General features: G+C 38.5%; 1 protein-coding gene across 1 annotated transcript in view; it reads left to right on the forward strand.

Moving 5' to 3' along the window:
* Nucleotides 1-26,095, forward strand: part of Fshr (follicle stimulating hormone receptor) — a 184,097-nt gene that overhangs the window by 65,991 nt on the left and 92,011 nt on the right. The window contains exon 2 of the mRNA XM_034514244.2: nt 19,540-19,611. Coding sequence (XP_034370135.1) covers nt 19,540-19,611 — 72 coding nt within the window. The remainder of the gene's footprint in view (nt 1-19,539; nt 19,612-26,095) is intronic.

A 26,095-nucleotide genomic window follows, 5' to 3' on the forward strand; every position in this document is an offset into this window, starting at 1 on the left:
TTGCTAAAGTGGGCACATGAAAGAATATTTTTCTGAAGCAGACACAAGTAAATGGATGTTTTCCTATAGCAGGCATGTGAAAGGGTGTCTGATGTTCAGAAGGAATACAAATATGACCCCACAGACAGTAGGAGCTCAAGCATTGGTTTGCTTTGCTCTGTCTTACTATTCTCTACTCGCAATGCTCATGTATTCGTTCACTTTACATTGCATCTTGGAGTTCCACTTTTGATGATGCCGTAGAAAGAAATGTGTCAAAGAACTTCTCATAAGGTCCTGCAGTTTCTTGCCACTTCCGCAGCCTCAGGCCAGTTTGCAAGCCTTGCAGTTTCTTCTGGATTGAACTGCCCTTGCTGGTTCATGTATGATGAATGCCAAAGGGACTGAACTGCAGCTGCTGATTCATATTTAGTGTTTGCTACCATACTGAACTGCTAATATCCTGACCACAAAGATTAAACTCACCCCCAAACAACTATTTCTAAACAGATCTACTTCCCCTGTGTCCTACTAACTTTTCTTTCCTACTACCTCTGGTGAGTGGTAAACTAGAGGAGAGGTTCCTCACTTATTAAGGTAGGTTGAGAAAAATTTACACCTACACATAGGTGTAAAATTTCAACCTCAGTCCTTAGTTGGCTGTATCTGTGTCTGTCTCAGTTGGCTACTGGTAGAGCCTCTCAGAAGACAGCCATGCTAGGCTCCTGTCTGCACGCACAATATAGCATCAATAATAGTGACAGGGTTTGATGTTCTCCCATGAGATGGTACTGAGTTTTAATAATACAAATAGGCATGTGAATATACATTTTACTTTTAAATTAAGGACAGATGATTAGAAAGGAAATGTAACATTTAACACTAGTTAGAGACAATAAAATTAATAATTAGGCATAGCCCCAAATATAGACACAAATCTGTACCCTGAAAGCTACAAAACTGTGAGAGACAAAAAAAGATGGGGAACATACTGAGCTTGTGTCCAAATGTTAAAAGCTCACTGAAGTTACTGAGCCTTTTCTCTCCAAGTCACCCTAGGTTAGCATATTTTCAACCAAATCACAGCAAGAATTTTTGTATAATTACCATATTCAATGCAAAGAAAAATAAAAACACCCAAAATATTTTTGACAAAGATGAGCAAAAATAAGTTATACTGGATCATGTTATGACTTAGTACAAAACTGCAATAATAGAAAGGTCCTGTACCTTTTTAATTATAGCTTAGATCAAATGAAATATGAGAATTTTATGAAACAAAAGGAATTGTGAATTTATGCCTAAGAAAGGATTGGAGGATGGAGAATTGGTTCTATTAAGAACAATTACTTCTCTTTCAGAGAACCCAGATTCTATTCCCAGCACCCACATCAGGCTTCTCACAACTGATGATGATAAATCCATCTACAAGAGATACAGTATTTTCTCTCTTCTTCATCAGGCATCTCTGTGCACATACACATAAAATCATGCAGACACATTCACATAAGTTGAGGGGGTGGGGGCAGGAGGGGTCAAGAATGCTAAAGGACATTCAAGACTCAACAGAAGGAAAATAAGAAAATTTTAAAGAAAAATGTAAAAGTAAAAGAAACAATTAAATATTTCACTAAATATGGCACAAAATGATAAATGTGTGTGTTCTGGCATCAGTATCCACTAAAAATAAAGTAAAAATCATACAGCTTTTAGAATAACTAAGAATGCAAATAAAACAGAACTATACTGTATGTGTTGTTGTTGGCTGTGTGGACACTTCCAATGTGAGAAATAAATATGTATAGCTGCTCTGAAAAATAGCCTAGTCCTTGTATGTGCAGCTAAACTTGTATTTATCAAATGACAATAAGTTCACTTGTAGGTATTTACCCTAAAAATAAAAATGTATTAGCGACATGAAAACCAATCCATCAATGTTTATAAAAAAAATTCCTTTGTAATCTCCAGTTCGAATGTCCTTCAATAGAGAAACAGGAGAACAAATTATGGTACATCCATATAATGAATCCTCAGTAGCAGCAATGACAACAGTATTCATTGTCTTGAACATCAAAATAGATTAATATCATGAATATAAATATATGAATATGAATTATGTTGATGAATTGTATTCATATGTGATATGAATTATATAAATATGAATATAAAATTGATAAACTATACTGTATGGAAGAAGGCATATATGTATAAAACTACATATGTAAATTTTTTTAAAAAGACAGAACAATAGTGACAGAGAAGAGTTCAGGCATTGTCACCGGTTAAAGCAGGAACAGAGTTTCTTCATGGAATTTTTGTGGTTAAGGAATTGTTCTACATTTTTATTGTAGCAATAGTTACACAAACATACCTGTATCTGTGATCTTTTCTACCCTGGCTCTTTGTTCCCAGAATAATGCAGAATAATGATTGTGAGACTTAATTATTTATAAATAAATGCCTAGGCCATAAGCTTTGGCTCATTGCCCACACAGCTCATAATTTAATATAACCCATTTTTTTTCTATTCTATGCCTGATACATGGCTAGAAACCTCTCCTCAGTCTCATTCATCCATCTCCTTCCAGCCTGGGACAAATGTCTCCTGCTCTTGGCTTTTTTTCAGAGTCCTATCTCTCTTTGCCAGATGTCTCACCTTCTAATCTTGCTTCCGTTCATTGGCCATCAAATTTTTATTTACAGGTCATGCTTACATATAGTGCACAAGTGATTCTCTTTACACAAACCTCAACAAATATACACACACAGAGACACACAAACACACACACACAAACATACTCGCACAGCTACACACACATATACCTGTATACAGCAATACAGATGCCTGCACACGCATCAGTTTTAGTTTACATTATTACTTTTTAACCCTGCATTGCAACACTATACTGTGAACTGAAATCAGCATGTGGCAGACTCCTGAGTAATGACTGTCCACAGTGGGTACTTGATTACTTTTATTTTATTTTCCAAGTTCCCTTCCTCTTAGTCAAGACCAAGAGGCCTGTAAATGGCCAGAGTCCTCTATAACCAGACATTATACCCTTTAGTATTAAAAAAGCCTCCAGGAGACTATGAGTCTGCATCTGCCATGAGTGACCTCACCTCTCACATCATGCTGCAGTCCAGTTAGTGCAATGTCCTCTTTTAAATAGACCATCTATTGCTAAGACCAATGGATGTTGTCAAAAGCCATGTGCAAGTCTCCTTCTTCAAGTAAAGTGGATAATTCTGCCTTGCAGAGGTCAGGCCACACCCTCCTTGATATTTTCTGGGTGTGATCTTAGGACTGCTGCATTACTGTTGCACTGCTGCATTACTGTTGCACTGCTGCATTGTAGCCCAGATGAGCTCTTGCTGAGCTGTCACAAACAGGCATTCTGAAGATAGTGATTACCACATAGATTTTATTTTGTTAAATGAAAAGTCCTTGTGTTTCGTTTAACTGTGTCTATTTATTTCTGCCAGTTGAGCACTATAAAAAACAAACTTTGCCAGATGTAATCACTTGTGCCTTTAAGCCCAGAATTCAGGAGACAGAGGTAGATGGATCTCTGTAAGTTTGAGGTCAGCATGGTCTACATATAAGTTCTAGGCCATTCAGGGCTACCTAATGAGACCTTGTCCCAAAGAAAAAAATATATACTCTTTATTGCTTTTTAGAAGTTAGACTGTGTTACCTGTATAGTATGAGCTATTTATTCAGGACCTGGTCTGCTCATGCTCAGAACCTAGAGAAACTATGTGTACTTAGTAACTGCTTCATGTTCTGATGCAAGACAGACTTACTTAGCTTGATCTCTGCTAAACCTCTCCAGTCTGTATTCCAAAGAAACATTTTTAAAGATACTTCATTTTCATCCTCACAGAGAAATCTTAAGATGTCAACACACATATTATTCTAGGAATTATATGTAGTTACTGTTAGGCGATTATCACAATGATTAAGCCACTAAATAGTCATTCTTCAAGCATATTTTTTGGTCTTCAAAGTGAACTGGGAGACAGGGTTGCATTCTAAACACCGAATCTTGGCTTTTCTTTGAATTGATTTTACGTAGCATTATGTGTTTGCTCTTGTCTTTACCAGAGTTCATCTCAGTGTTTGGCATTTGTATTCTACATGTTCACTAAGAGAAAATTATTCAGCACATATGCTTTCTGATTAAATGTGTGAAACATCTACATAGGAAATGGAAATTGATTGTAAATGCACTATGAAAGACCTAAACCTATCTTTGGTTCACAGAATCATGACCAGCTTTTCTTCCCATCTCATTTGTGACAGTCAATCAAGCAGAGTCATGGACTGGGGAAGAAAGCTGATTCCTGGGTTAATCCCCTCCTATGTGAGCAGAAACAATCTCCGATTGACCTGTGTGACAGTTGCCTTTCATTACTGTGTGGTGAGCTAAATGTTGTCAATAAAAATAACAGTTAAATCAGGTTGACATCACCTAGGGAGAGCATAAGAACAGCACAGAGACCAAGTGTGTTTGCTATTGTATCTCACTTGTCTATAGGAATAGTAAGGTATTAAAGTGGAATTCTGCTCATTCACTCTGACAGATTCCATGAAGGGAAGTCCTAAATTTTATTCAGATCAAACCTCAGGAGCCAAAGCAGCACAAAATCAAGTCTGGGTTAATTTGATAAAAATAACTCCCTGGAAATCACTTTGGGGACAATGAAATAGCTCAGTAAATAAAAGCACTTAAGCACCAAGCCTGATGACTTAGAGCTAGTTCAAGCTCAGAGTACCGGATAGTGGAAGAAGAGAACCAACTTCTACAAGTTGTACTCTAACCTCCATACACATGCCCTGGGGATCATGCGCCTTCTACACACATTAAATTAAAAAGGGTAAATTTTTAAACAATGCCACTGTAAAGAATTTCTGGTAAAAAATCTTACCTTTAACATTCTTGCGGCTAACTTGTCTTCTTCAATGTTTATAGCCTTAGGACACTTTTGTCCCCTCTGATTCACATTCCTTCTCTGTAAAGAAGCACGGGAGCTTCCTTTGTTGTGCACCCACTTTCCTGCATCAAACCCTTCATCCCTAAGTCTCACCCTCCATCCTTCTGCACTACAGACAGAGGCTTGTAGACCTAGCTTCGGGGACAAACTTCAATTTGAGAACCAGATTTAACACTTGCTACTGTGGCGTTAGTCAGTTGCCAAACCACTCTGAACTTGGTGTCTTCATCTGTAAGTGGCCAGAGATACAGTTAGCCATTCATAAGGTGGTTTTAAGTTTTGTAACAGCTAATGTAAACTATTTAACATAGCACCTGACACAGAGAACACCAAATTGCCATCCACCTCTCTACACCGTCCTTATTAGAATATATATATATATATATATATATATATATATATATATATATATATATGACAGTTAGTCTTGCTAGGGAAGAAAATGTATCTTCCTTACTAGATTCCCATAGAATGTTAGAAATTGTGGACCATATGTTCAGAATTAATTTAAAAGTAATTAATGGCAGATATCTCTTACCTTCACATTCCCTAGCCATGTATGTATTCATAGAATTATATAGAAATATTTCAATTTTTTCCTACTGAACCTATGTTTGTAGCTTCCTAGCCATTCCTGTTCTGATTTAGATTTATCTCCATTCTCTTACCTCTGGTTAGAACATAAGCTTTTTATGGCATACAATTTAGGTTATGTTTGCTGTTGTTATGCCACTGTGTCACCAACACATAAAACAGTGTCTAATATCTGAATAGGGAACGTAGAAAAGTTTGAACAGACATTATCTGTTGCCCTTTCTGGCTTCTGACATTACTTCTATCAAATGTCCTGCTCTATTGTGTTGTCTATAGTGAGTATCACATCTAACAGAGTCCTCTACATCATGATGCTGACCCCATTACCCATAAACCTAGCTCTGTTTATCAAAGGAAGTATCCACGGTAATGTGTATAAACTCATTCATTTATGTGGCTAGTTGTGTGTCAATTCCAGTAGTGTGTTAACTGGAGGTTCTTATTCTCGAGTTGTCAAGAACACTTTATACTGTTCCTTAACTGCATTTTGAAAGAAAAGCAGAACAGAGATAATGGGAGCTTAGTGAAACTGACCCCATCATGTTCCCAGCTTCTGCCAACTCCTTAACAACCAGCCAGAGCAGCTTGCTGCCTATTCTTTATTTCATTTTGAGCAGGTGTTCTCAACTTTACCAGGCATTCAAGCCCCCCAGCAAGCTTTTAAACTAAGGATGACTGATAGCCAAGATCCTTCCAGGGTTGAAGCTCAGTCATAGGTAGCATGTAAATATTTCCATCAGAGGATAAAACTATGTGACCTGGATTAACAATCACTGCCTCTGAAGGATTCTGGCTCATACAGAATACAGCTTTTCAGCCACCAGAAATCCAAAACTCAATGTTTTAAAATCACATAGCAGATATCAGCAAATACTCACCAAACAACAGCTCATGGCAGTGTAAGGTGTCATTTATGCAGTGCCATCCACCCATAATTATTTAGACTGCAGCCCGGTCACACTACATCTTCTGTGTCCTCATGAAAAGTCATAAGTCTTCCATTTTTGATGAAATCTCACAATTGGAAGTGCTGGCAACCAACTCAAATTTCTTTAAAATATTGTCTAGACTGAAAAAAAAAAACATGTCTTGGCCTGGATTCCATTCTTGGACCAATAATATACATTTTTTTTTTACTTTAAGCAAACATTTCTGCCATATCATAAAAATACTTTGTATATTTTTAGCATATCTGTATTAAATTTCCTAAAAAGCTCAACTCCTTCATAATTCAAAATTGTTCTAAATGCTATTTCAGAGATAACTGATCAGTGTAGTCAGACTAGCTTTTAGGGGTCTAGAAACTTTTACAGTTTAGAATATGAGATAGTCAGCTGGTAAAACAATTGCCAGTATAACCATCAGCCACATCTTCCACCATTTATCCAGACTTATAATACATAAGACACTGACTAAGCCATTTAGGTTCCTCAGAAGTTCCTGAGATCCAGATGTCTGGAGTTATAGGAGCTAGGTTGATGCTATTTTAGAACAAATACAGCTCAAGCCAATAAGTGGTAAAAGTTCAATGAGAGATGAATTTATACACAGAAACTATTACAGGAAATGTTACAGTTTTCATTGTAAAAACATGTTATTGGGTGTGGATTAAAGCAAACAAGAAACAGAATGTGATCATTGAACCTGGATTCACAGAGGCAGTGGTGAAAAGAATGAATGGGACATTGGCATTCTTCTAGCTTCTTGGTTTTTGTTACATCTTTCTTTGGGTGGAAGAAGGTATGGCAAACAGTGTTTAGGAGCAGCTGCCTAAATATGATAGATGAGACAGACTAGATACAACATACCAGACAGGAGGTAGCATAGCTCCTAGCCAAGGCTACAGATGATGCACTGAGGCTGTGGCCTGAGTGATGGCAGGGAGATAGAAAGGAAAACATTCCGACTTTGGTACAGTAAATGAAATCGTATTCTGTCATGCCTTAGAATTGATTCTTTCTGTGATAGATGGTTAACACAAAATTGTTTCTTTTACTTTATAAGAAGACTAAAATAAGAAGAGCATGAATATAATCCCATTGCATAATCATATTGTAAACTTACCTGGTCTAACCTTATAATTTACTGCTGGGACTTATATTCTGTGTATAGTACACGAAGAATGGGATTCAGACTTCTTTGCCTGTTAGCCTTTCTCTTCACCACTGTACTTTTCTAACCAAAACATTCATATATAAATGACTTAGAGAACAGGTTTCATGCTCTCAAGCAAGAAAAGAAAAGATAACTGAAGATCAAATATGACGGTCAGGGCAACCCTGTTACTGGTCAGTGTAAACAAAGGAGAGGAGAGGGCTTCCAGCCTTGCTGGGAGGTTGTGTGACAGAGGAGATATATTCAGGCAGGATAGATAGAAATGTCATCATGCCTGCTGTCAAATAGCACAGTTGTTGAGATAAGGTCACAAAAATGGAAGTAAAAGGATGTCAGACTCAGAGCAGCTCTGAGAAAATGCTTGAATCAGATGCTTGAGCAGCCATCATTAGAGAAGATTCCTCCAGAGAACACTAATACAAGAAACAATCGTTCTTTCCCATTCATTCTTCTGCTCAACTTCAGAATACTGTTTCTCCCACACATGGGGCTTTCTGGGATGACTAGAAAATGGGTTTTAGCTAGACATAATGGTATATGTCTGATTCCTGCACTGCAGAGGAAAAGGCAGTTAGATCCCTGTAACTTTGAGGACAACCTGGTCTACATAGTGAATTCCAGGGCTGTTGGGCCTTGGACGAGGTAACTCCATTTAACCTGTTACTTTCAGTCACGTAGGACAGGTAGAGGGCGTGATTAACAAGTCTCTACCTCCAGAGATTTAAATATTAATGAATTATCAAAAGGCCAGGGGCGTAGCTAATTAAGTTATTCCCTCCCCTTTCTCCCTTCCCTATAAGACTGGTCTCCCCTGGCTTTTGGTGGGGGGAAGCGCACAACACCTGCATCCATTCACCATGCCATGAACAATAAAAGCTTTGGAAAACCGGACTCCACGTGTCCATGGTCTCTCCGCCTGATTCCCAGCTTTTGGAACCCTGAAACCTTGCCGATGCAGCCGCCGGCCAGCCCACCGACAGCTGCGTGAATGTGGGATCCTCTGCTGGCGGCGCAGGAAGCCCTGGTGCTGGACCGCCCTGAGACTCTGTCGCTGGACTCCCTCCCTTCCCCCCGCCCGTGAGATTTCTGCCCCACACAGGGCAACCAAGGCCTTGGAGGGAGAGAGGGAGAGAGAGAGAGAGAGAGAGAGAGAGGGGGAGGGGGAGGGGGAGGGGGAGGGGGAGGGGGAGGGGGAGGGGGAGGGGGAGGGGGAGGGGGAGGGGGAGGGGGGAGAGGGAGAGGGAGAGGGAGAGGGAGAGGGAGAGAGAGAGAGACCTTGTCTCAAAAACTTAATTAAATGTATCTTTTCAGGAGGGGGTTGTCAATAACCCAGAAATCAACACACAGACAAATTCTTTTGCTTCTTATTTTCTTATTTTCTGATGAAGCTAAAGGCAGACAGCATTGCTATCCCACTAATGTAAACAAAATAAAAACCTAGTGCCATCATTAATGTTAAAACTTTACTGCTTGAATCTAAAAGCACCACTTTTGGTTTTGGTTTCTGGTTGTTGGTGTTTTCTACTACATGGTCCTACTACAAGCTTGGAAATAAAAAACTGGCAAAGAAGTTACTTCCTCCTCCGGTTGCTATAGTTTCTGATCTCAAGTGAGTTGTGCTATGGTAGGAGAAAAATTAGAAGGAAAGGAATTCAATTATATCACCAGTGGCTTGGTGGCCCTCAGGGTGTGGCAAGGATCCAGACATCAGTTACTGTTCTCAGGGAGCTGCTGTGGGCTCAGCTGTCTTCTGACACTGAAGAGCCCCCCAGGCATCCACCACTCACAGCCTCATGTCTGATACTAATCCAATGTACAGAAAAGGCTACTTTTTCATGGTAAGCATCTCCATTCTGTCAGGCCAAGGTCTACCTCATGGGAAAACTCAGCTTTTTCCAATTTTCTGTGGTCCAGAAACGTCATCCCCCTAAAGTAGCTATCCACTTTGTATCACGGCTAGGTCATGATCTAGCTCCTTTATCCCTCTACCCCTCAAGTAACAGGAAGCACATGTTAACTGCCTTAAATGGTTTTCCTGTTACCTCCCTCAGATGGCTTGAACAGATTCAATACCTTGAAGAGATATCAAAGAACATCAATACTTCTCTTCAGAGTCCTCCCTGGGAGATAATGAAGCCTACATCTAACTATTTATATTTCCTCACACAACCTGAAGGCAATTGATGAACAAATGTTGGCCAGACCTGTTCCCACATGTTTTACAGAAGGCAGCATTCCATACTTAGTAACAGGGTGTTTGCAAATACCTTATTATTCTAGGGAGTTGGTATTCATACAAAAGCATAATAGATTTTTATTTAAAAAGTTTAAGGTGAAAGCTCAGGAGAAGTTTCAGTGGTAAACATTTTGCTTTACAAATATGAGGACTCAAGTTGATATTCCAAGAGCCCACATCAATCTGGCCATTGTAGTGCCACTGTAGCCTCAGCACCCCTGTAGTGAGGTGACATAGTGAGATGCAAGAGTCCTCAGGAGTTCATGGGTCATCTGGTCTGGCATGTATAACACAAACAAGAAAAAATCTTGTACACACAAGGTAGAAAATGAAAACTGACATTTGAGCTTGCCCTCTGACCTCCATATTCATACCTAGCATGTATGTCTATACTTCCACACATACACTCTACTATATATCATCTATGCATCTATTTCTCTATTATCCTTTTATCCATTTATTGATTCATGAGTCAAGTAACATATTAAACCTCTATTCCTACTCAGCACATGAGTGTAAGACTTATGGATAACAACAGAAATATAACCAATTAGATTTCCATGTTACTTTAAAATCAATCTGGTTATCTGCTGGATCATAGAAAATAGTTCATTCCTGTTACTTGCACTGTCTTTCCTTCTATTTTGAACTGTTTGCTTAGTTTTATCTTCCTCTTTACATGGTGTCCCTAAAACCATGCTCAGAAAGCTCATTGGGGTGGGAATTGGCCTAAAGAGTTGTGAAGCATGAAAGCCTGCGGCATTACAGGGTCAGAATGATGATCAATCCCTTCCCTGTGCATCCTTTGCCAAGCTGTTCTCACTTCAAATGTTAAACTCCTGTGAAATTCAAAGAACATTGAGCCTAGCGTCATTTACACTTGGGCCATCAATAAAGGGCAGATTTCTCAAAATGAATATTGGCTGTTTTCTGGGCTGCCAAGAAGCTCTTTATGGAATCTCTTAAAACAGTCTCCTTCAAGCCAGAAAGGAAAATTAAACTTGGCCAAGGGTGAATGTTCTTCCCAAGATATGTATTAATGTGATCAGAGACAGAGTTCAAGGAAATCCTAGAGCTTCCAACATGGGAGTAAAAAAAAAAAAAAAAGTAGAGCCTACCTACCCCATTTATCACAGGAAAAACACTGAGTAGCTTATAAGGTAATTAAGAACATTTTCTTTTTAGAGCATCTTGTGCATGCTTGCAGAAATCTTTTGTGTGTATTCTGCCCCTAACAGAGTAAGGTAAATGTGCTACCCCAAAGGCAGGTTGAGTTCTGCTCTAAAACAAACAAATTTATATATAAAAGATACTTGGGATACAGCCTAGAAAAAATTTTCAGTCTTCCAAAGTTGATCATGAAATATTTCAAATACAAATGACATAAAAATGTCCATCAAATATCAGTCAGCCTGGCCAGGTGTTAATATTTGATCACCTTTTTTTTGGTTCTTTGTTAAAATATAGGATACTTTAGAGACAGTGCTGGTCACTGCCTTACCTCTTGTTACAGTGGTAAATGCTGTGCTTATTCTAGTCCGGGATATTCTCATTTTTTCAATTATGTCAGCATCTCTATAAATTTTGAAATGAAGGCTTCATTATTCTGCTGTGGTGAAGCCAACAGGTCTGAAGACAACTATCATTGAAAACATGGTTCTTTATGCTTCCAAATCCCAAAGATGTCTCATCAAAGAGGAAAAAGGGGAAAGTGTTCAGTAGCCTTGGAACCCATGGAGAGTGAACCCTTCCCTCAGCTCTGACCCTGCCTCCCACTTCCATAGTAATACCAAGAAGCAAAATATCACAACTGCCCCTCCTTAGGCATTCTGATGATCTGATCTGCTGCAAAGATGAGAACATTTCACAGATTTTACACTTTTTTGATAAAATATTCCTCTTTCTCTTGGAGGCCTCCTTTTCTCTGAAGGTAAATGGAGGAGTGGATCTGGAGGAGGGTTGAGGTGGAAGAAGGAACTGGGAAGGGTAGAGGAAGGGGAAACTGTAGTCCAAGATATTATGAAAAAAGAACACATTTTTAAAAAAGATTTTTTCACAATTCACATCAGCTTCATCAAACACATTTTCTATGCCTATTAAAGAAATTAGACTTTTTCTCTCTGTTAATACCCAATTTTATGTGACAGAGTTTTATAATATATACCAATTTTTGAATTCTGGGAAAACCCAATTTGATAATGAGTTATTATTTATTTACACTGTAAGGCACATAGAGTACTGCTGTTATTTCAGGCTATATACTTATACTAATAAGATTTTCTTAAAATTTTTCAATCTTTTACTATGTCCCTGTCTAATTTTGCTTCCAGTTTACGCTAGTCTTATAAGATTGGTGAAGGGCATTTTTTTTCTTACTATGGTGGTGTCTTGGATAGTTTATGCAAAATTAGAATTTTCCTATTTTCTTAAAAAGGCACAATACAATATTTTGGTGGAAAGTTTTTAAACTATCAATCTGATTTGTTTGTAACTATCAAGCTATCTAGTATCTATCTATCTGAGACAATTTTTCTAATTCTGTTTTTATGAAAAATTTCTGTGCTGCTTGATTTTTAAAAAGATCTGTTATTAAAAAACATTCTTAGAGTTCTCTTATTTAAAGTCTATAATATCTGTAGTATTTATAATCGACTCCATCCCTGTCCCTGTGTGTGGATGAGTCTGTTTGTGACTGTGTGTGTTAGTGTGTGTGTATGTGTGAGACTGCGTGAATATTAGTGTCTGTGTATGTGAGTGTGTGTGTTAGTGTGTGTTAGTGTTTGTGTTAGTGTTTGTGAGTGTGTGTATGTGTGTGTGACTGCATTTGTGTATGTGAGTGTGTATGAGTATGGTATGTGTGAATGTGTATGAATGTGGTGAGTGGGAAGGTGAGACTGCATGTATATGTTAGTGTCTCTGTATGTTAGTGTCTGTGTACGTGAGTGTGTGTGAGTGTGTCTTAATGTGTGTGAGTGTATTTATGTATGTGAGTGCATATGAGTTTGGTATATGTGAGTGTGGTGTGTGTTAGTATGATATGTGTGTGTATGAGTGTGATATGTATGAGTGTGGGGGGTGTGTGAGTGGTGTGTGTGAGTGTGATATGTGTGTGTTTAGTGTGTGTGTGTATGAGTTTGTGTGGGGATATGTGTGTTAGTGTGTATGAGTGTATGTGAGTGTGTGGTGTGTGAGTGGGGTGTGTGTGTGTGAACGTGCGTGTGCATTCTGTGCAGTATGAACACATTTTATTTATACACTATTACTCTTTCCACAGAGTGAGTTTCTGGTTTTGTCAGTTTTTTCTATTCTCAGTTTCACTTTATTGCTGCTTTTACTTCTTTGCATTGTTTTTCTGTTTAATTCTCTAAAGACTAACTTAAATGCTGCAATATATTTTAAAGCTATTCTTTTAGTTTTATATTCTTTATTCCTAAAATGAAATTTTACCAACAATAACAATTTTATTTTTGCTCTTAGCAGAAATCTTCCCACACCTTTGAAATTAGTTGGATAGAATTAGAGTAACAAAGTCATAATAAATTATCAGACATTTCTGATTAAGACAAACTTTGTATGGTAATGGAACTTACAGTGTTAGTAATTCAATTATCTTCAATAAACATTCGAATATAGATATTTAATAATTGTCATAAATGATAGAATTATGAGGGTTTTAAATTTTATTTATTTTTATTTTATGGGTGTAGGTGTTTGACCTTCATGTATGCCTATATAGCACTTGTGTGCATGGTTCCTGCAGAGGCCAGAAGAAGGCATCATCTCTGCTGGAGTTGGAGTTACAGATGGTTGTGAACCAGCACATGAGTGCTGGAAATTAAGCCCAAGTGCTCAGGAGGAGCAGCCAGTGCCCTTAACTGATGAATCATTTCTTCAGCCCCTAGAATTATGAGATTACGACACTACATTAAACTCTAAATACTACAAAAATATCCTTGTCAATTTTAGCAAAAAAGGAGAGAAAACCTTAACCTCAAAAATATAGAATAAAAACTTTATATAGATTAAAATTAAATTTTATTAATACAGATACTTCTTGACTCACATCTGAATAAATCCATTTTTAAGTTGACCATATTGAAAATTAAAAATTTATTTGGGGAGGTAGAAAGAATCTGGGAGGAAGAAAAAACATAATCAGATATTTTGTAGAAATCTATCTTCAACTTAAAAAATCATCACACTTAAGTTAACGAACATAACAGCTTAGGCTGTCCTGCCTTGAACATGCTGGAATACTTGCAATGGCCTGAAATTGGACAAAGTCATTTAACCAAAGCCTATTTAATGACAATGTGATGAAAACTAATGCAATTTTTTGAATATTTATATCCAGAAAAGCAGTGCCAATTCATAATAGTCAGCCATCTGTATCCACAGACCAAACCAACCATGAATCAAAAATATTTTCAATGCTAAACCTATACAAAGCTCTTCTTGTCATGTTTAGCAAACAATACAGTATAAGTAGTTATTGTGTATTAGATATGAGTAGCCTAGAGATGGTTCATGTAGTATGCAGTACATAAATAAGCCAGATGCACACACTATATATCGTATATAAAAGCACTTGAGCATTCATGGCTTTTGGCATCAATGATGGTGTGATGTAGCCTAAAATCAATTACCAAATGATTCCCAGGAGCAAATGCTATAAAGTGTCTGTTGTCTCCTCCCCCATCCTGATGGCTTCTGTGGCTGTGGCTGTGGCTTGCTTTTGTTGCTAATAATGCTAACCAGCAAGAAAGCAAAATGTGAAGTTAGGATTACAGTTTCTAGTCACAGCATATTTATGACTTTTACATAATCATGAAATATAAAATTCATAAATCAAATTACTCTAATTCAAGGACTTTTTATCAAGTCCCAATGTCTCCTCTGTGTTTCACCTTCCCCAGACTTCTCTATTAACAGTCTCTCATTGCATGAATTGTATTTTTAATGATTCGTTGTCTCTCTGCTGTGACCAAATACCAGAACAAAAGCAATGTAAGGGAAGAAAGGCGTATTCAGCATAGAGTTTGAAGGAATGGTTGACAGTGATTGTTTGAATGAGACTGGCCTCCGTAGGCTCATAGATTTGAATAGTCACCATGGTGTTGCACTGTTTGAAAGGAGGAAGTATGTCATTGGGCATGGGCTTTGGGATTTTCAAAAAGCCTATGCCAAGCCCTGAGTCTCTCTCTTCCTGCCGCCTATGGATCCAGATGTAGAATTCTCAGTTATTTCTGTAGCAACATGTCTGCCTGCATACCACCATGCTTCCTGCCATGGTAATAAACTAAGGCTGTATACAGGCTTTGGTTTTTTTTTTTAATCTACTTTAATAAGACTTCTTCAATGCTTTAATCTCCCTTCTAGCCCACTACCCACCAGAGGTAGTTAAAAGAAAAGGTTAATAGGGCAAAGGGGGGACATAGACCTATTTAGAAATAGTTCTTTTGGGTGATTCCAATCTTTATTGTCAGGAATCAACAGTTCAGTTCAAACAAATCAGTAGTGGTAGCTCAATCCACTCCCAAACACCATTCTCTAATCAGCAATGCCAGTTCACTCCAGAAAAAAGACCCAAGGCTCTGTCAATTGGCACTAGTCCTGGGAAGTGGCAAGAAGCCACTGGAATATCACAGGAAGTTCTTTGTTTCATTTCTTTCTACAATGTCATGACAAATGATCAGTGAAGAAGGCAAGGTGAACCAATACTACAGCATTGTCAGTAAGTGTCAACAAAGGCGAACAGAGATGAGACATTATCAAGGCAAACCAATGCCACTGTCTGTTGGGTTATATTTATACCCTTTCAAAACTTTATGTATCCACTCAAGAATCCACTCCAGCAAAATGTCACATGACCTTTTTCCAGGAAGCTTCCAGAAAAACACCATGCATCTGTTCTCAGCAAAATATCTACTCATGTGTTTGCTTCAGCAAAACATCCTCTCATAAGACAGTTTCCAGAAAAATATCAAATGTCATAACCTAAGTCTTCAAAGAAACCAGAAATTTTCACTTCATAACCCTCTGAAATTGTAAGCCAGCCCCAGTCAAAGCCTTCTTTTTGTAAGAGTTGTCATGGTCATGATGTCTCTTTACAGCAATACAACACGGACTAAGGCATCCACTATAGTATCAGTGAATCTTGAGGTGGCATGATCTTGAGGCAACTTGCTATATCATATTCACAGTAAGAAGTCAGAAAGCAATTCTAGTGCTTGGTTAGCTTGCTACTTTTTAGTCAGTCTAGTACCCCAGCCCATGAAATGCTAACACCAATGTTTAGGTTAGGTCTTCTCATACCAAATAACACAATGTGGATTCTCTCACAGACATATTGGGGGTGTCCTTCTATGTAATTTTTGATCTTGTTATGCTGACAATCAATAGCAATAATCATGTCAGTGTTTTTTAATCATATTGCTTTCTAGTTTCACTTAAAATTCTAACCAGGAATGGAAAGTGGAAGCACAGCCTTGTGATTTTCCTGTTCAACAATTCAGTTCGTCTACTAGTTTCTTATGTTGTATGCTTAATTCATGAATTTTCCATCTTTTTGTTCCCCATTCTACTATAATTAAAGCTAAAAGTTTATGTGTGTGTATGTAGCAACATAACTTTTTATATTGTATTTTCTTATATTACTCAAATTTTTCTTATATTTGTAATTTCTTCTTTGACCCATGTATGATTTAAAGGAGTGCTGATATTTTGTTTGTTTTAATTGTTTTTATGAGTGTATGTGTGCTGAAGGAAAGAAATTCATTATCTTACAACTGATTTCTAAGTGACTTAGTAATTCCATTTTTGCCAAAGAAAGCTATTCCTTTTTAGACTAATTTGCTTTGTGACCTAGTACAGGATCAATATTTTTAAGCAATCTTTATTGACTTGGTGGGTTTTCTGACCACTATGTATTCCTTAGTCAATGAGGGGTACTAATTTCTGTTTCTCCATTGTGTGTGTGTGTGTGTGTGTGTGTGTGTGTGTGTGTGTGTCTGTGTGTGTCTGTGTGTGTGTGCGTGCGCACATATGCACACATGTATATACCTGTCTTCCTACTGAATTAAATTTTATAATCTAAAGAAATTATTCTGCTAAAAATTTTTAGTGTCTAATTAAATTTATCTATAAGTATTTTATTTTACCCTCACATCTGAATTTTACCCTCAGATTTTCTAGTCATATAATTCTAAATTAGCAATTACTTTTCTCTAATACTGTTAAAGTTGTTTTTAATTTTTTAAAATTTTTTCTTTGAAGATATTTTGTCTTTTTCTGTCTGTGTGCTTTAAGAATATTTTACCTTATAGATCCATGGTTTTCATGCTCAGATCTCTAATCATAAAATTTGGTTCCTTTTTCTGAGCCAGCTTGAGATTTCTGAATCTGAGGGTTTATAGCTTTCACAAATTATGGTCTTTTTTCTGGGTGTTATTTCATTGGAAATGTACTGGTCTCTATTTTCTGTACATTTCTTCCTGGAATGCATATAAAATTAAGGAAAAATTAATTCAGAGTGAGAGACAAGGTTGTGAGAAGGAAGAAGAAAAACAGAGGGAAAAATTGGAAAAAGGGAGGAAGAAAGGAGTGCATTTATCCTCTGCTATTTCATGGACCAGTTTGGCAGCCATATACAAATTCCTTGGTAACCAAATCTGGAAATCCTCTGGGGCAAACATATTGCTCTATCTTCAAATTCTGGGCTGCACACACCATTGCTCACAATAACATCTGGGATTAAGTTTCCTACATTAGGTTTTTGAAATTTTTTGACACTTTTGTGCAAGCACAGCTATTCATGTTTAGATGATATGTGTTGTGATTTATTTCTGGAGAAAATGAAAATTGATCTTTTGAAAAACTTTTAAAACTGTAAAAGTTTATAAAAATACATTCAATAGCAAAGTTCAAAATCCAGTGTGAACCTACATAGCTTCCATTCCAAATGACTGTTCAACCACATAGAAGTTCATTGAAATGTACAGACTTCAGGTCTGGTTGGTGACTTTGAGTTTGCTTGGTTTGGCTTGGTTTGGTTTGGTTTGATTTTCCAATTTTTATAATAATGTTTACAATTTTTTTAAAAAGCCTTTTATTATTTCAATAACTTTTAACCACTTAATGCAGTCATGGTCCTTGGAATCTTAGAAATCAAGTTTGTTACTAGAAGCACAGAAGTTGAGTTGGTGTGAGACAGAAGAGTAAGGCCTCTGGAGCAAAGCATCATGACAGTGTTCTTCCATGGGTTCTCATCACAGAGCAGGAGCATGGCATAGTCAAGCTCAAGCGAAGGAAGATAAAAAGTTCTGTGTACCTCTCTTGCAGCTACAGAAATGTCTGAAAATTCCAAACCCACACTATCCATGAGAGTTAGCCTGTGGCCAGGAATAGAAAGCAAGCACTGTGGCTTGGAGAATTTCCCGAGATTCATTGCTTTGCTCTCCTGTCAGGTGCTAGTGTTCCTAAAACCTATGTAAAGAGAGCTGTAATGTGCCAGGGACCTGGTGAAGTGATGGCTCAGAAGAAAATCCCAGGAAGACAATTATATGAACATGCACATAATGTACACAGATTGTATAACATACTAAAGTAACACAAAGAAGATTTTAATCAGGAAAGGAGACCAGGGGATATGTCAGGGGACTGTCATTTTACATAGAGAGGTCAGAAAAAAAAACTAGCTGAGAAAGTGAATTTTGAGAGAATGGAAGATACTGGCACCAGACAAAAGATATGTAGGTAGATCCATGAGGATGAATCTGAAAATAGTATCTAAAACATGCATTGTAAATTCTTGCTATTAATTAGGCTGTTTATGAAACTTTGGAGGAAAAAGAAGTTGGAGGAGCTAGGGAACAGAAAACAGGAAGTTCCTTCTGGGTTCTGAATGCCACTGCAAATAATATGAATTTTTTCCTGAATGGGGTGTGGAACAGGAGCCAAGAAAAGTTGTTCTTTAACAGGAATGAGACTGATATTTCAAACAAAGGAAATGTCAAAAACTGAAGGTGGCTGACACTAAGAGAGAAAACTTTATAAATGGGAGAAATGATGATGTGTTTTTATATCAATAGCAGAATTCAGCAGAAGAGGGGAAATAAAAGCAAGAAATAGATAGAAAGAAAAGGTGATGTTTGATGTAATGGTTTCCCAGGAGAGAGAGGAAAAGATGGAGTGTAGATGGAAGGGATCTTGGAGAGCTCACCTGTGGTATCAGGCGGATTGCCAGGTGAGCTCACTGTGGTGAACTGTGAGAGCAGGAGGAAGCTTTCTTCTGCTTTCATTTCCCCACTCCCACCCCATAGGAATGGGATGCAAGGTCAGTTTAATATGACCTAAAAGGACAATGAGATTGTAGCAGATATAGGAAATAGAAGGGGCTTTACACAGAATCTCATGGCTGATCCTTACCTCTTGTGTTCATCTCATTATACAAAGAGAACTTGGGCTAGCACTATTCTGTGAGGAGGGGGAACAATTTCAACCCTTATTATTATGGCAAGCACTGCATGTGTGTTGACTGTTCCCTAATGTGATTCATATCACACTCAATTGCTCAAGGTTGAGTAGATTGTAATGCTTTATACAAACTCTCTTTTCAGGAGGTTTGTGCTCACCAAGCTTCGAGTCATCCCAAAAGGATCATTTTCTGGATTTGGGGACCTGGAGAAAATGTAGGTATCTGATGCCACTCTGTGGATGTCTCAATGGGACTATGGAAAGTAACCTTGGATCATGTCCAACATGTGTTCTATAAAGGTGTTCTATAAAGGTTCTATAAAGATTCTATAAAGGACTCTTTATCAAGAATCCCTTATCATCAGATTCAAGAAAGCATGGATTAAACATATTTGAAAAAATGTTTTGGAGTGTGTGTGTGTGTGTGTGTGTAATACTCGTTGTTATTCCATAACTAATACATTACAACTATTTATATAGGTTGGCATTGCAATAGATATTGCAAGTAAGATAGAGTTGATTTATGCAGGAACATATGAAAAGATTATTCATGTTATATAAAAAAAAACCTACAGTACTAGTATGTAATACTTGAATACCTATAGATTCTGTGATTATCGACATGTCCTGGAACATCTTTTCCATGGGAAGGACTGCATTTAGAAGTCATCTGATTTGTCCAACATCTTTTACATATTTTCCTGTTTCCTTTCTCTGTCATGCTCCCTATGAAATGATAATTAAGAACAATTGCTAATTCCCTTAGAATATAAAGGGTCACAATAAGCATTTAGTCACTTTTATGGCTAGAAAGAGTTGCTCTCCAGAGCCCTGTGAGTAGATATTTCATAAACTAAATCCTTCCTTTTATTCTGTTTACAGCTTTTTTTCTCTCAAATGAATGTTTCTACTAGTTCTAGTTGGCTTTGAATCAAAAGCAAGGCTGAACATGTGTGTTCTCAGCACTCTTTAGGCCTCTGGTTCCCACATCATGCATGCAAGCAAGGGTCACTGATATGCAAACACTTAAAAGTACTAAGAACATTTTCAGGACTGACAGAAGTTTCCTATATAGAAAATATAAGGAACACCACCTTTTTATTGTTGTAGTTTAATTTAGAGTTGGCTCCAAATAGGATTTTCTGGAAGCAGAGTGCAGCAGTAAACCCAAAGTGATACCTTACACACCTCAAGAAACATACCCTTTCTTTGAAGGCCTCTGGCCCCTTCTCCCAGGATTTTGGAAGTTCCCTCCAAAATGTTCTTCACAGTGGCACAAGTGAGGTTCAAAACTTCCATGCCAGTAAGTATACTCATGGATGTACTGAGTGGTCAGAAAGGGGAATATTCAGTGAAAGTCACTCTCCAGCTTATATGCTTCTTCTGGTAGCTGTTGGAATTCTCCACTTAGTTTTTTCACCTACTTTTATGCTATTTCTTGATGATATCTGGGGAAAAGAGAAAGTAATCTATTATCAAAGGGGACACAAAGTGCTATGTTTCCACAGTTAACTACCTGCTTGCAAGATAGTGGTCAGAGTCCTAGTTGATTACTAGTTTTTATATAAACTGACTATGTAACTTTGAAATATTCTTTAAGACCTTTACTTTCTTGACTGTGTTTCAGAAAAGGAGTTTTGAAGGAGACCATCATTGTCTTATTAGATGAGAGATAAATTTAAAATGTTCTGTCTTCCAGTGTCTTTACCTGATAAAGATTTTGACCACAAGGGCAGGCACTCATCTGAACAAAGAATAACATGAAAACCATAGAGTTCGAGGGGTTTGGTCTGAAGTAGATTGGTGCTCCTTAGTAGAGTATCCAATGCCCTGACAATGACATGGAATATACTCGATGACTATAGGATAATCCTGGGTCCACCCCCCAAACCCTTCTTCTTGGACATAAACAGAAATAATGGTGACCACAAACAATGCACCTTATAAAACTTAATCAGGCAAAGATGGTTGGCCCCTTACAGGACACTCAGTATCAGACAGACCATCTTATGGTTAGAGAGCTGGTCAAAGGAAGTTGACATAGCAATAATACAAATGAAAAGCCAGGTGGCTCCCCTTAGTCTCCAGGCTCGCCCTCCTTCCATCATCTCACATTCTGTTCTGGGCACTGCTAAGCTAGCATCTTCTTTCTTGATCCTTCCTTTTCAAGTGAGTCCTTCCTTTACTTTTTAATCCATTTCCTAAATTTAATAAGTACTGGCTTTAGATGAAGCCACATGCCTCCCTCTCCACAAATCTCTTTAATTCACTCTGCTTATGACCAAGTTCACTTCTATTCTTATTAAAAGGAGGAAAAGGAAATACATTCTGTTGAATGCCTTCCTCACCATGCATTGTCCTCTCCTCCCATCAGAAGCACCATGATAGACCAGCCTCTCCTGTCACCCTGCCTTTTTCCCTTTCAGCTACCCCTTCACCTACACCTACTTACTATTTGACTACAAATTCTCCAGAGGTATATAATTATTCTATCGAAGGTCTCAAATAATAACTACAACTGCCAGATCAAATGGCTTAGGGGAGGATAGGGAAAACCTGATGAGTACAGCAGGCTTAAGTCCTCAGTGAATGTTAACTACAGTGAGAATAGCTGTGATGAGACTGCTAAGAAACTCCTGCTAGGATAACTCCTGCCATCTTTCAGGTCTCAGTTCACTTCCAGAAGCCTTTCCCAACCACATGGGCCACAGTGACCTTGCTGACTTTGCTCTTTTACATGAGAGGGCTAATTTTCTCTGTAGGCTTTGTTTACCCAACCATCAGCAGTGATGAATCACTCCTATCCCATCCGTTCCTGAAGCACTGAGGCACCAGCTTCAGTTTTGTTTTGTGGCTCTTTTCTCCCTCATACGAAGTACATGTGGGTGTGGGCAACATTTCCAGCTCTAAAGATGAGTTCATAATTGAGGTGGCAGCAGTTTGAGCATCATGTTCTCTTAGTTTCCATGGCTGCTGGAGAATTGGTTCAGCAATAGGGGCAAGTCATTGTACGTTTTGAGACTTTTATGGGATTGAGCAATTAAAAGATCAACTCTTTTTTCGGGAATAGAACTCAACAAAAATAAAGAAGCAGTTATCACCATCTATCCACCAGAGGTGTAGATAAGAACAAAACTAATGTAATGGAAGGGAAAACTCAGAGAGCCTAGCTCCTAAGTACACTAGAACCTGAATAAAGCTTCTCCTAAACCCATTCTTCCTCTCTGACCATCAAGTTAAATGAACCATTAAATTCCCTTCTTATCCTTAAACCTGTTGAGAGTTTATTCTCTTCTGCTTCTCAGAGCAAAAAAGTCTAGCAATGATCATATCACTGATTATGTATTTCTTAAAATCTTGGACTATATTTTAATTGTGACTTTGTAATTACCTGTGTCACAATAGATTTTCATGCCCATCTGCTTACTGACTCCTTCACTATTGGCCACAACCATCTATACTATTTTGTATATTCTGTTCATATTTAGAAGTCTTCTCTTGCCACCTTATACTGATTATGTTTGTTCACTCATTTTTATGTCTGTGCTTATGGTATTTTTATTGTATGTATCTAACTTTGTGCAACATAAATTCAACGCTGCATAAAAATAAGACAAACACATCCTTGTGCTTCTACAATTTGTATTCCAATAGTATAATTAGAAATTAAATGTTGGACTGAGGAGATGGTTTGGTGGTTCAGAGCATTGGCCACTCTTCCAGAGGACCCCAGTTCAATTCCAGAACTCACATGGCAGCATATAACTATCTGTAACTCTAGTTCCAGGGAATCTGATATCCTCTCACCAATACACTTAAATATACAGTTAAAGAAATTATTTTTAAAAGAATGTCATATAAGTAAATGTAAAATTCCACAGTGATAGTCACTACAGAGAGCAGTGATTTCAGAATGTGTAAGTAGAGAGTGTTTATAATAGTTTTTCCTATCGAAAAGGCTAAGGAGAACCTTTCTGGGACAAGGCTCTAGGGAAATGACATCGGTGTGGAAATCTGAAGCAGAAGGAGTGGCCACCTAAATGAAAGTAACAGACTAGAAAGTATGTTCCAGTCAGAAGGAATAACATGCACCAAAGTCTCATGGCAGGCTCTATGACACTGAATGGATGTACTGAACAAGGGCTGGCAGAGACAAGTAGAACATGCTTACCTCTTCAAAGCAGGACTGTCTCCTGTTGTTAGGGGCCTACCTTGCTATGTAAAGATACTGGTAAAGCACAAGTGTAGGATGGGATAAAGGAAGGATATATGTGTGCATAAGAGCAAGTATAAGAAACGACACATCAGATATCAATTCAGAAACTCTTGTTCTTGTTGCTGCACTATGGTGGGTAGCACAAAGCACACCAGTGGACAGGGACAGCATGGGAGAAAATGTTAAGAGCTATGGTTTTCATCCTCCTTCTCTGTCCCACAGGCAGTAGGCTTCACCATTAGTGCCATTCCGCAGATTAGAAAACAGATCTACAGAGATCCAATTTTCTGTCCAAGGTAACACTGAATAATCACTAGGACACTCCCAAATGAAACATGGTTCACGCTCAGGGAATTAACTAGATTGTGCAGAGTCTGAGGTCACGTATCTTTATTTCCTTCACCCCTTGTATCTGCCCCCGTACTATACAAGCATCTAAGCACCCATCAGCTATAAAACTGTTAGTGACATCTCCTAATAATGCTGTCAAGCATCATAACTATCTAATCTCTATATCTGTTGATGGGTTTGGAGCCTCATCTCTTCCTCTTGTTAAAATTACAAAAGCTTTGTGCCTTTTCCCATCCAAACAGAAAGGAAAATTAGTATCCAACCTAACCCTTGCAGATGAATCTTCCTGGTCCATTATCCCAGCCCTTTATTTTATTTTTTATTTTATTTTTTATTTATTCACTTTACATTTCACTCACTGCCCCTCTCCCGGTCATCTCCTTCCACAATTCTTCCCTCCATCTCTCCCTCTCCTTCTCCTCTAAAAGGACATCCACCTGTTTCATATCCCCCAACTCTGGCACATCAAGTCTCTGAGGGGCTAGGCACATCCTCTTCCACTGAGGCCAGACAAGGCAGCCCAGCTAGAAGAACATATCCCAAGGGCAGGCAATAGCTTTTGTGATAACCCTGTTTGAATATGGTTGGCCCATAGAGTGACACTATTTAGAGGTGTGGCCTTCTTGGAGGAAGTGTGTCACTGTGAGTGTGGGCTTTAAGCTCATCCTAGCTGCCTAGAAAACAGTCTTCTCCTGGCTGCCTTCCGATCAAGATGTCGAACTCTCAACTCCTTCTCTCCAGCACATGCTTGTCTGGTTGCTGCCATGCATCCTGCCTTGATGATAATGAACTGAACCTTTGAACCTATAAGCCAGACCCAATTAAATATTGTCTCTCATAAGAGTTGCCGCCGGGCGGTGGTGGCGCACGCCTTTAATCCCAGCACTTGGGAGGCAGAGGCAGGCGGATTTCTGAGTTCGAGGCCAGCCTGGTCTACAGAGTGAGTTCCAGGACAGCCAGGGCTACACAGAGAAACCCTGTCTCAGAAAAAAAAAAAAAAAAAAAAAAGAGTTGCCTTGGTCATAGTGTTTCTTCACAGCAGTAAAACCCTAATTAAAATACCCCTGCTCCATTTGTTTGGAACCCGCATGAAGGCCAAGCTGCATATCTGCTACATATATGCAGAGAGGCCTAGGTCCAGCTCATGTATGCTCTTTGGTTGGTGGTTCACTCTCTGAAACCCCTAAGGGTCCAAGTTAGTTGACTCTGTTATCTTTCTGTGGCATTCCAATCCTCTTTGGTGCCCTCAGTCCTTCTATTTACTCTTTTATAAGAGTCTCTAGGCTTCATCCACTGTTTGGCTGTAGGTATCTACATTTGTCTGAGTCAGATACTGAGTGGAGCCTCTCAGAGGCTAGCCATGCTAGACTCTTGTCTGCAAGCATAACAGAGTATCGTTAATAGTGTCAGGGATTGGTGCTTACCAATAGGATGGGTATCAAGTTGGGCCAGATATTGATTGGTTGGCTATTCCCTCGGTCTCTGCTCCATTCTTCATCCCTGTATTTCTTGAAGAAAGGATAAAATTTGGGTTAACACTTTTGTGGGTGAGTTGATGTCTCTATCACTCCACTGTGGTTCCTGCCTGGCTATAGGCGGTACCTTCTTTAGGATCATTAGCCCCAATGCTATTAGTCACAGCTAAGGTCATCCCCATTGATGCTTGGGTGCCTCCCTTATCCCAGGTCTCTGTCACATCCTGGAGATCCCCCCAGATCCCCATCTTCATCAGTTGCAGATGTCCGTTCATTCTCATGGTCAGCTGGCTATATCTTCTGGCTCCCCCCCACATCTGATCATGAACCCTCCTCCATTCCCCTCCCCATCTCCTGACTTTACCAGCCTGAATTGCCCAAACTCATCAGCTCTATTTTAATAAGCAGTTAGCAGAAGAATCTTATGGGTAAAATGGAAGCTTCTCCATTGAAGATGACAGGACCACTGTTTGTACTGTAGCCTTCAACAGCCTTATCTCAAGCCTCCCAGCTCTTCATTGCTTTGGAACTTACTGGGAGAACACGGAAATCGTTAAATTCACTGCAATGTGAAGTGGCTTTGCAAAGTGCAGTGTAAACTGTTTACATTGTTTTTAATTACTTTGGAGCCATATGTCAGCTTGGTATAAAGTGTGA

The sequence above is a fragment of the Arvicanthis niloticus genome, chromosome 11 (genome assembly GCF_011762505.2).
Source record: "Arvicanthis niloticus isolate mArvNil1 chromosome 11, mArvNil1.pat.X, whole genome shotgun sequence".
Taxonomy (NCBI): Eukaryota; Metazoa; Chordata; class Mammalia; order Rodentia; family Muridae; genus Arvicanthis; species Arvicanthis niloticus.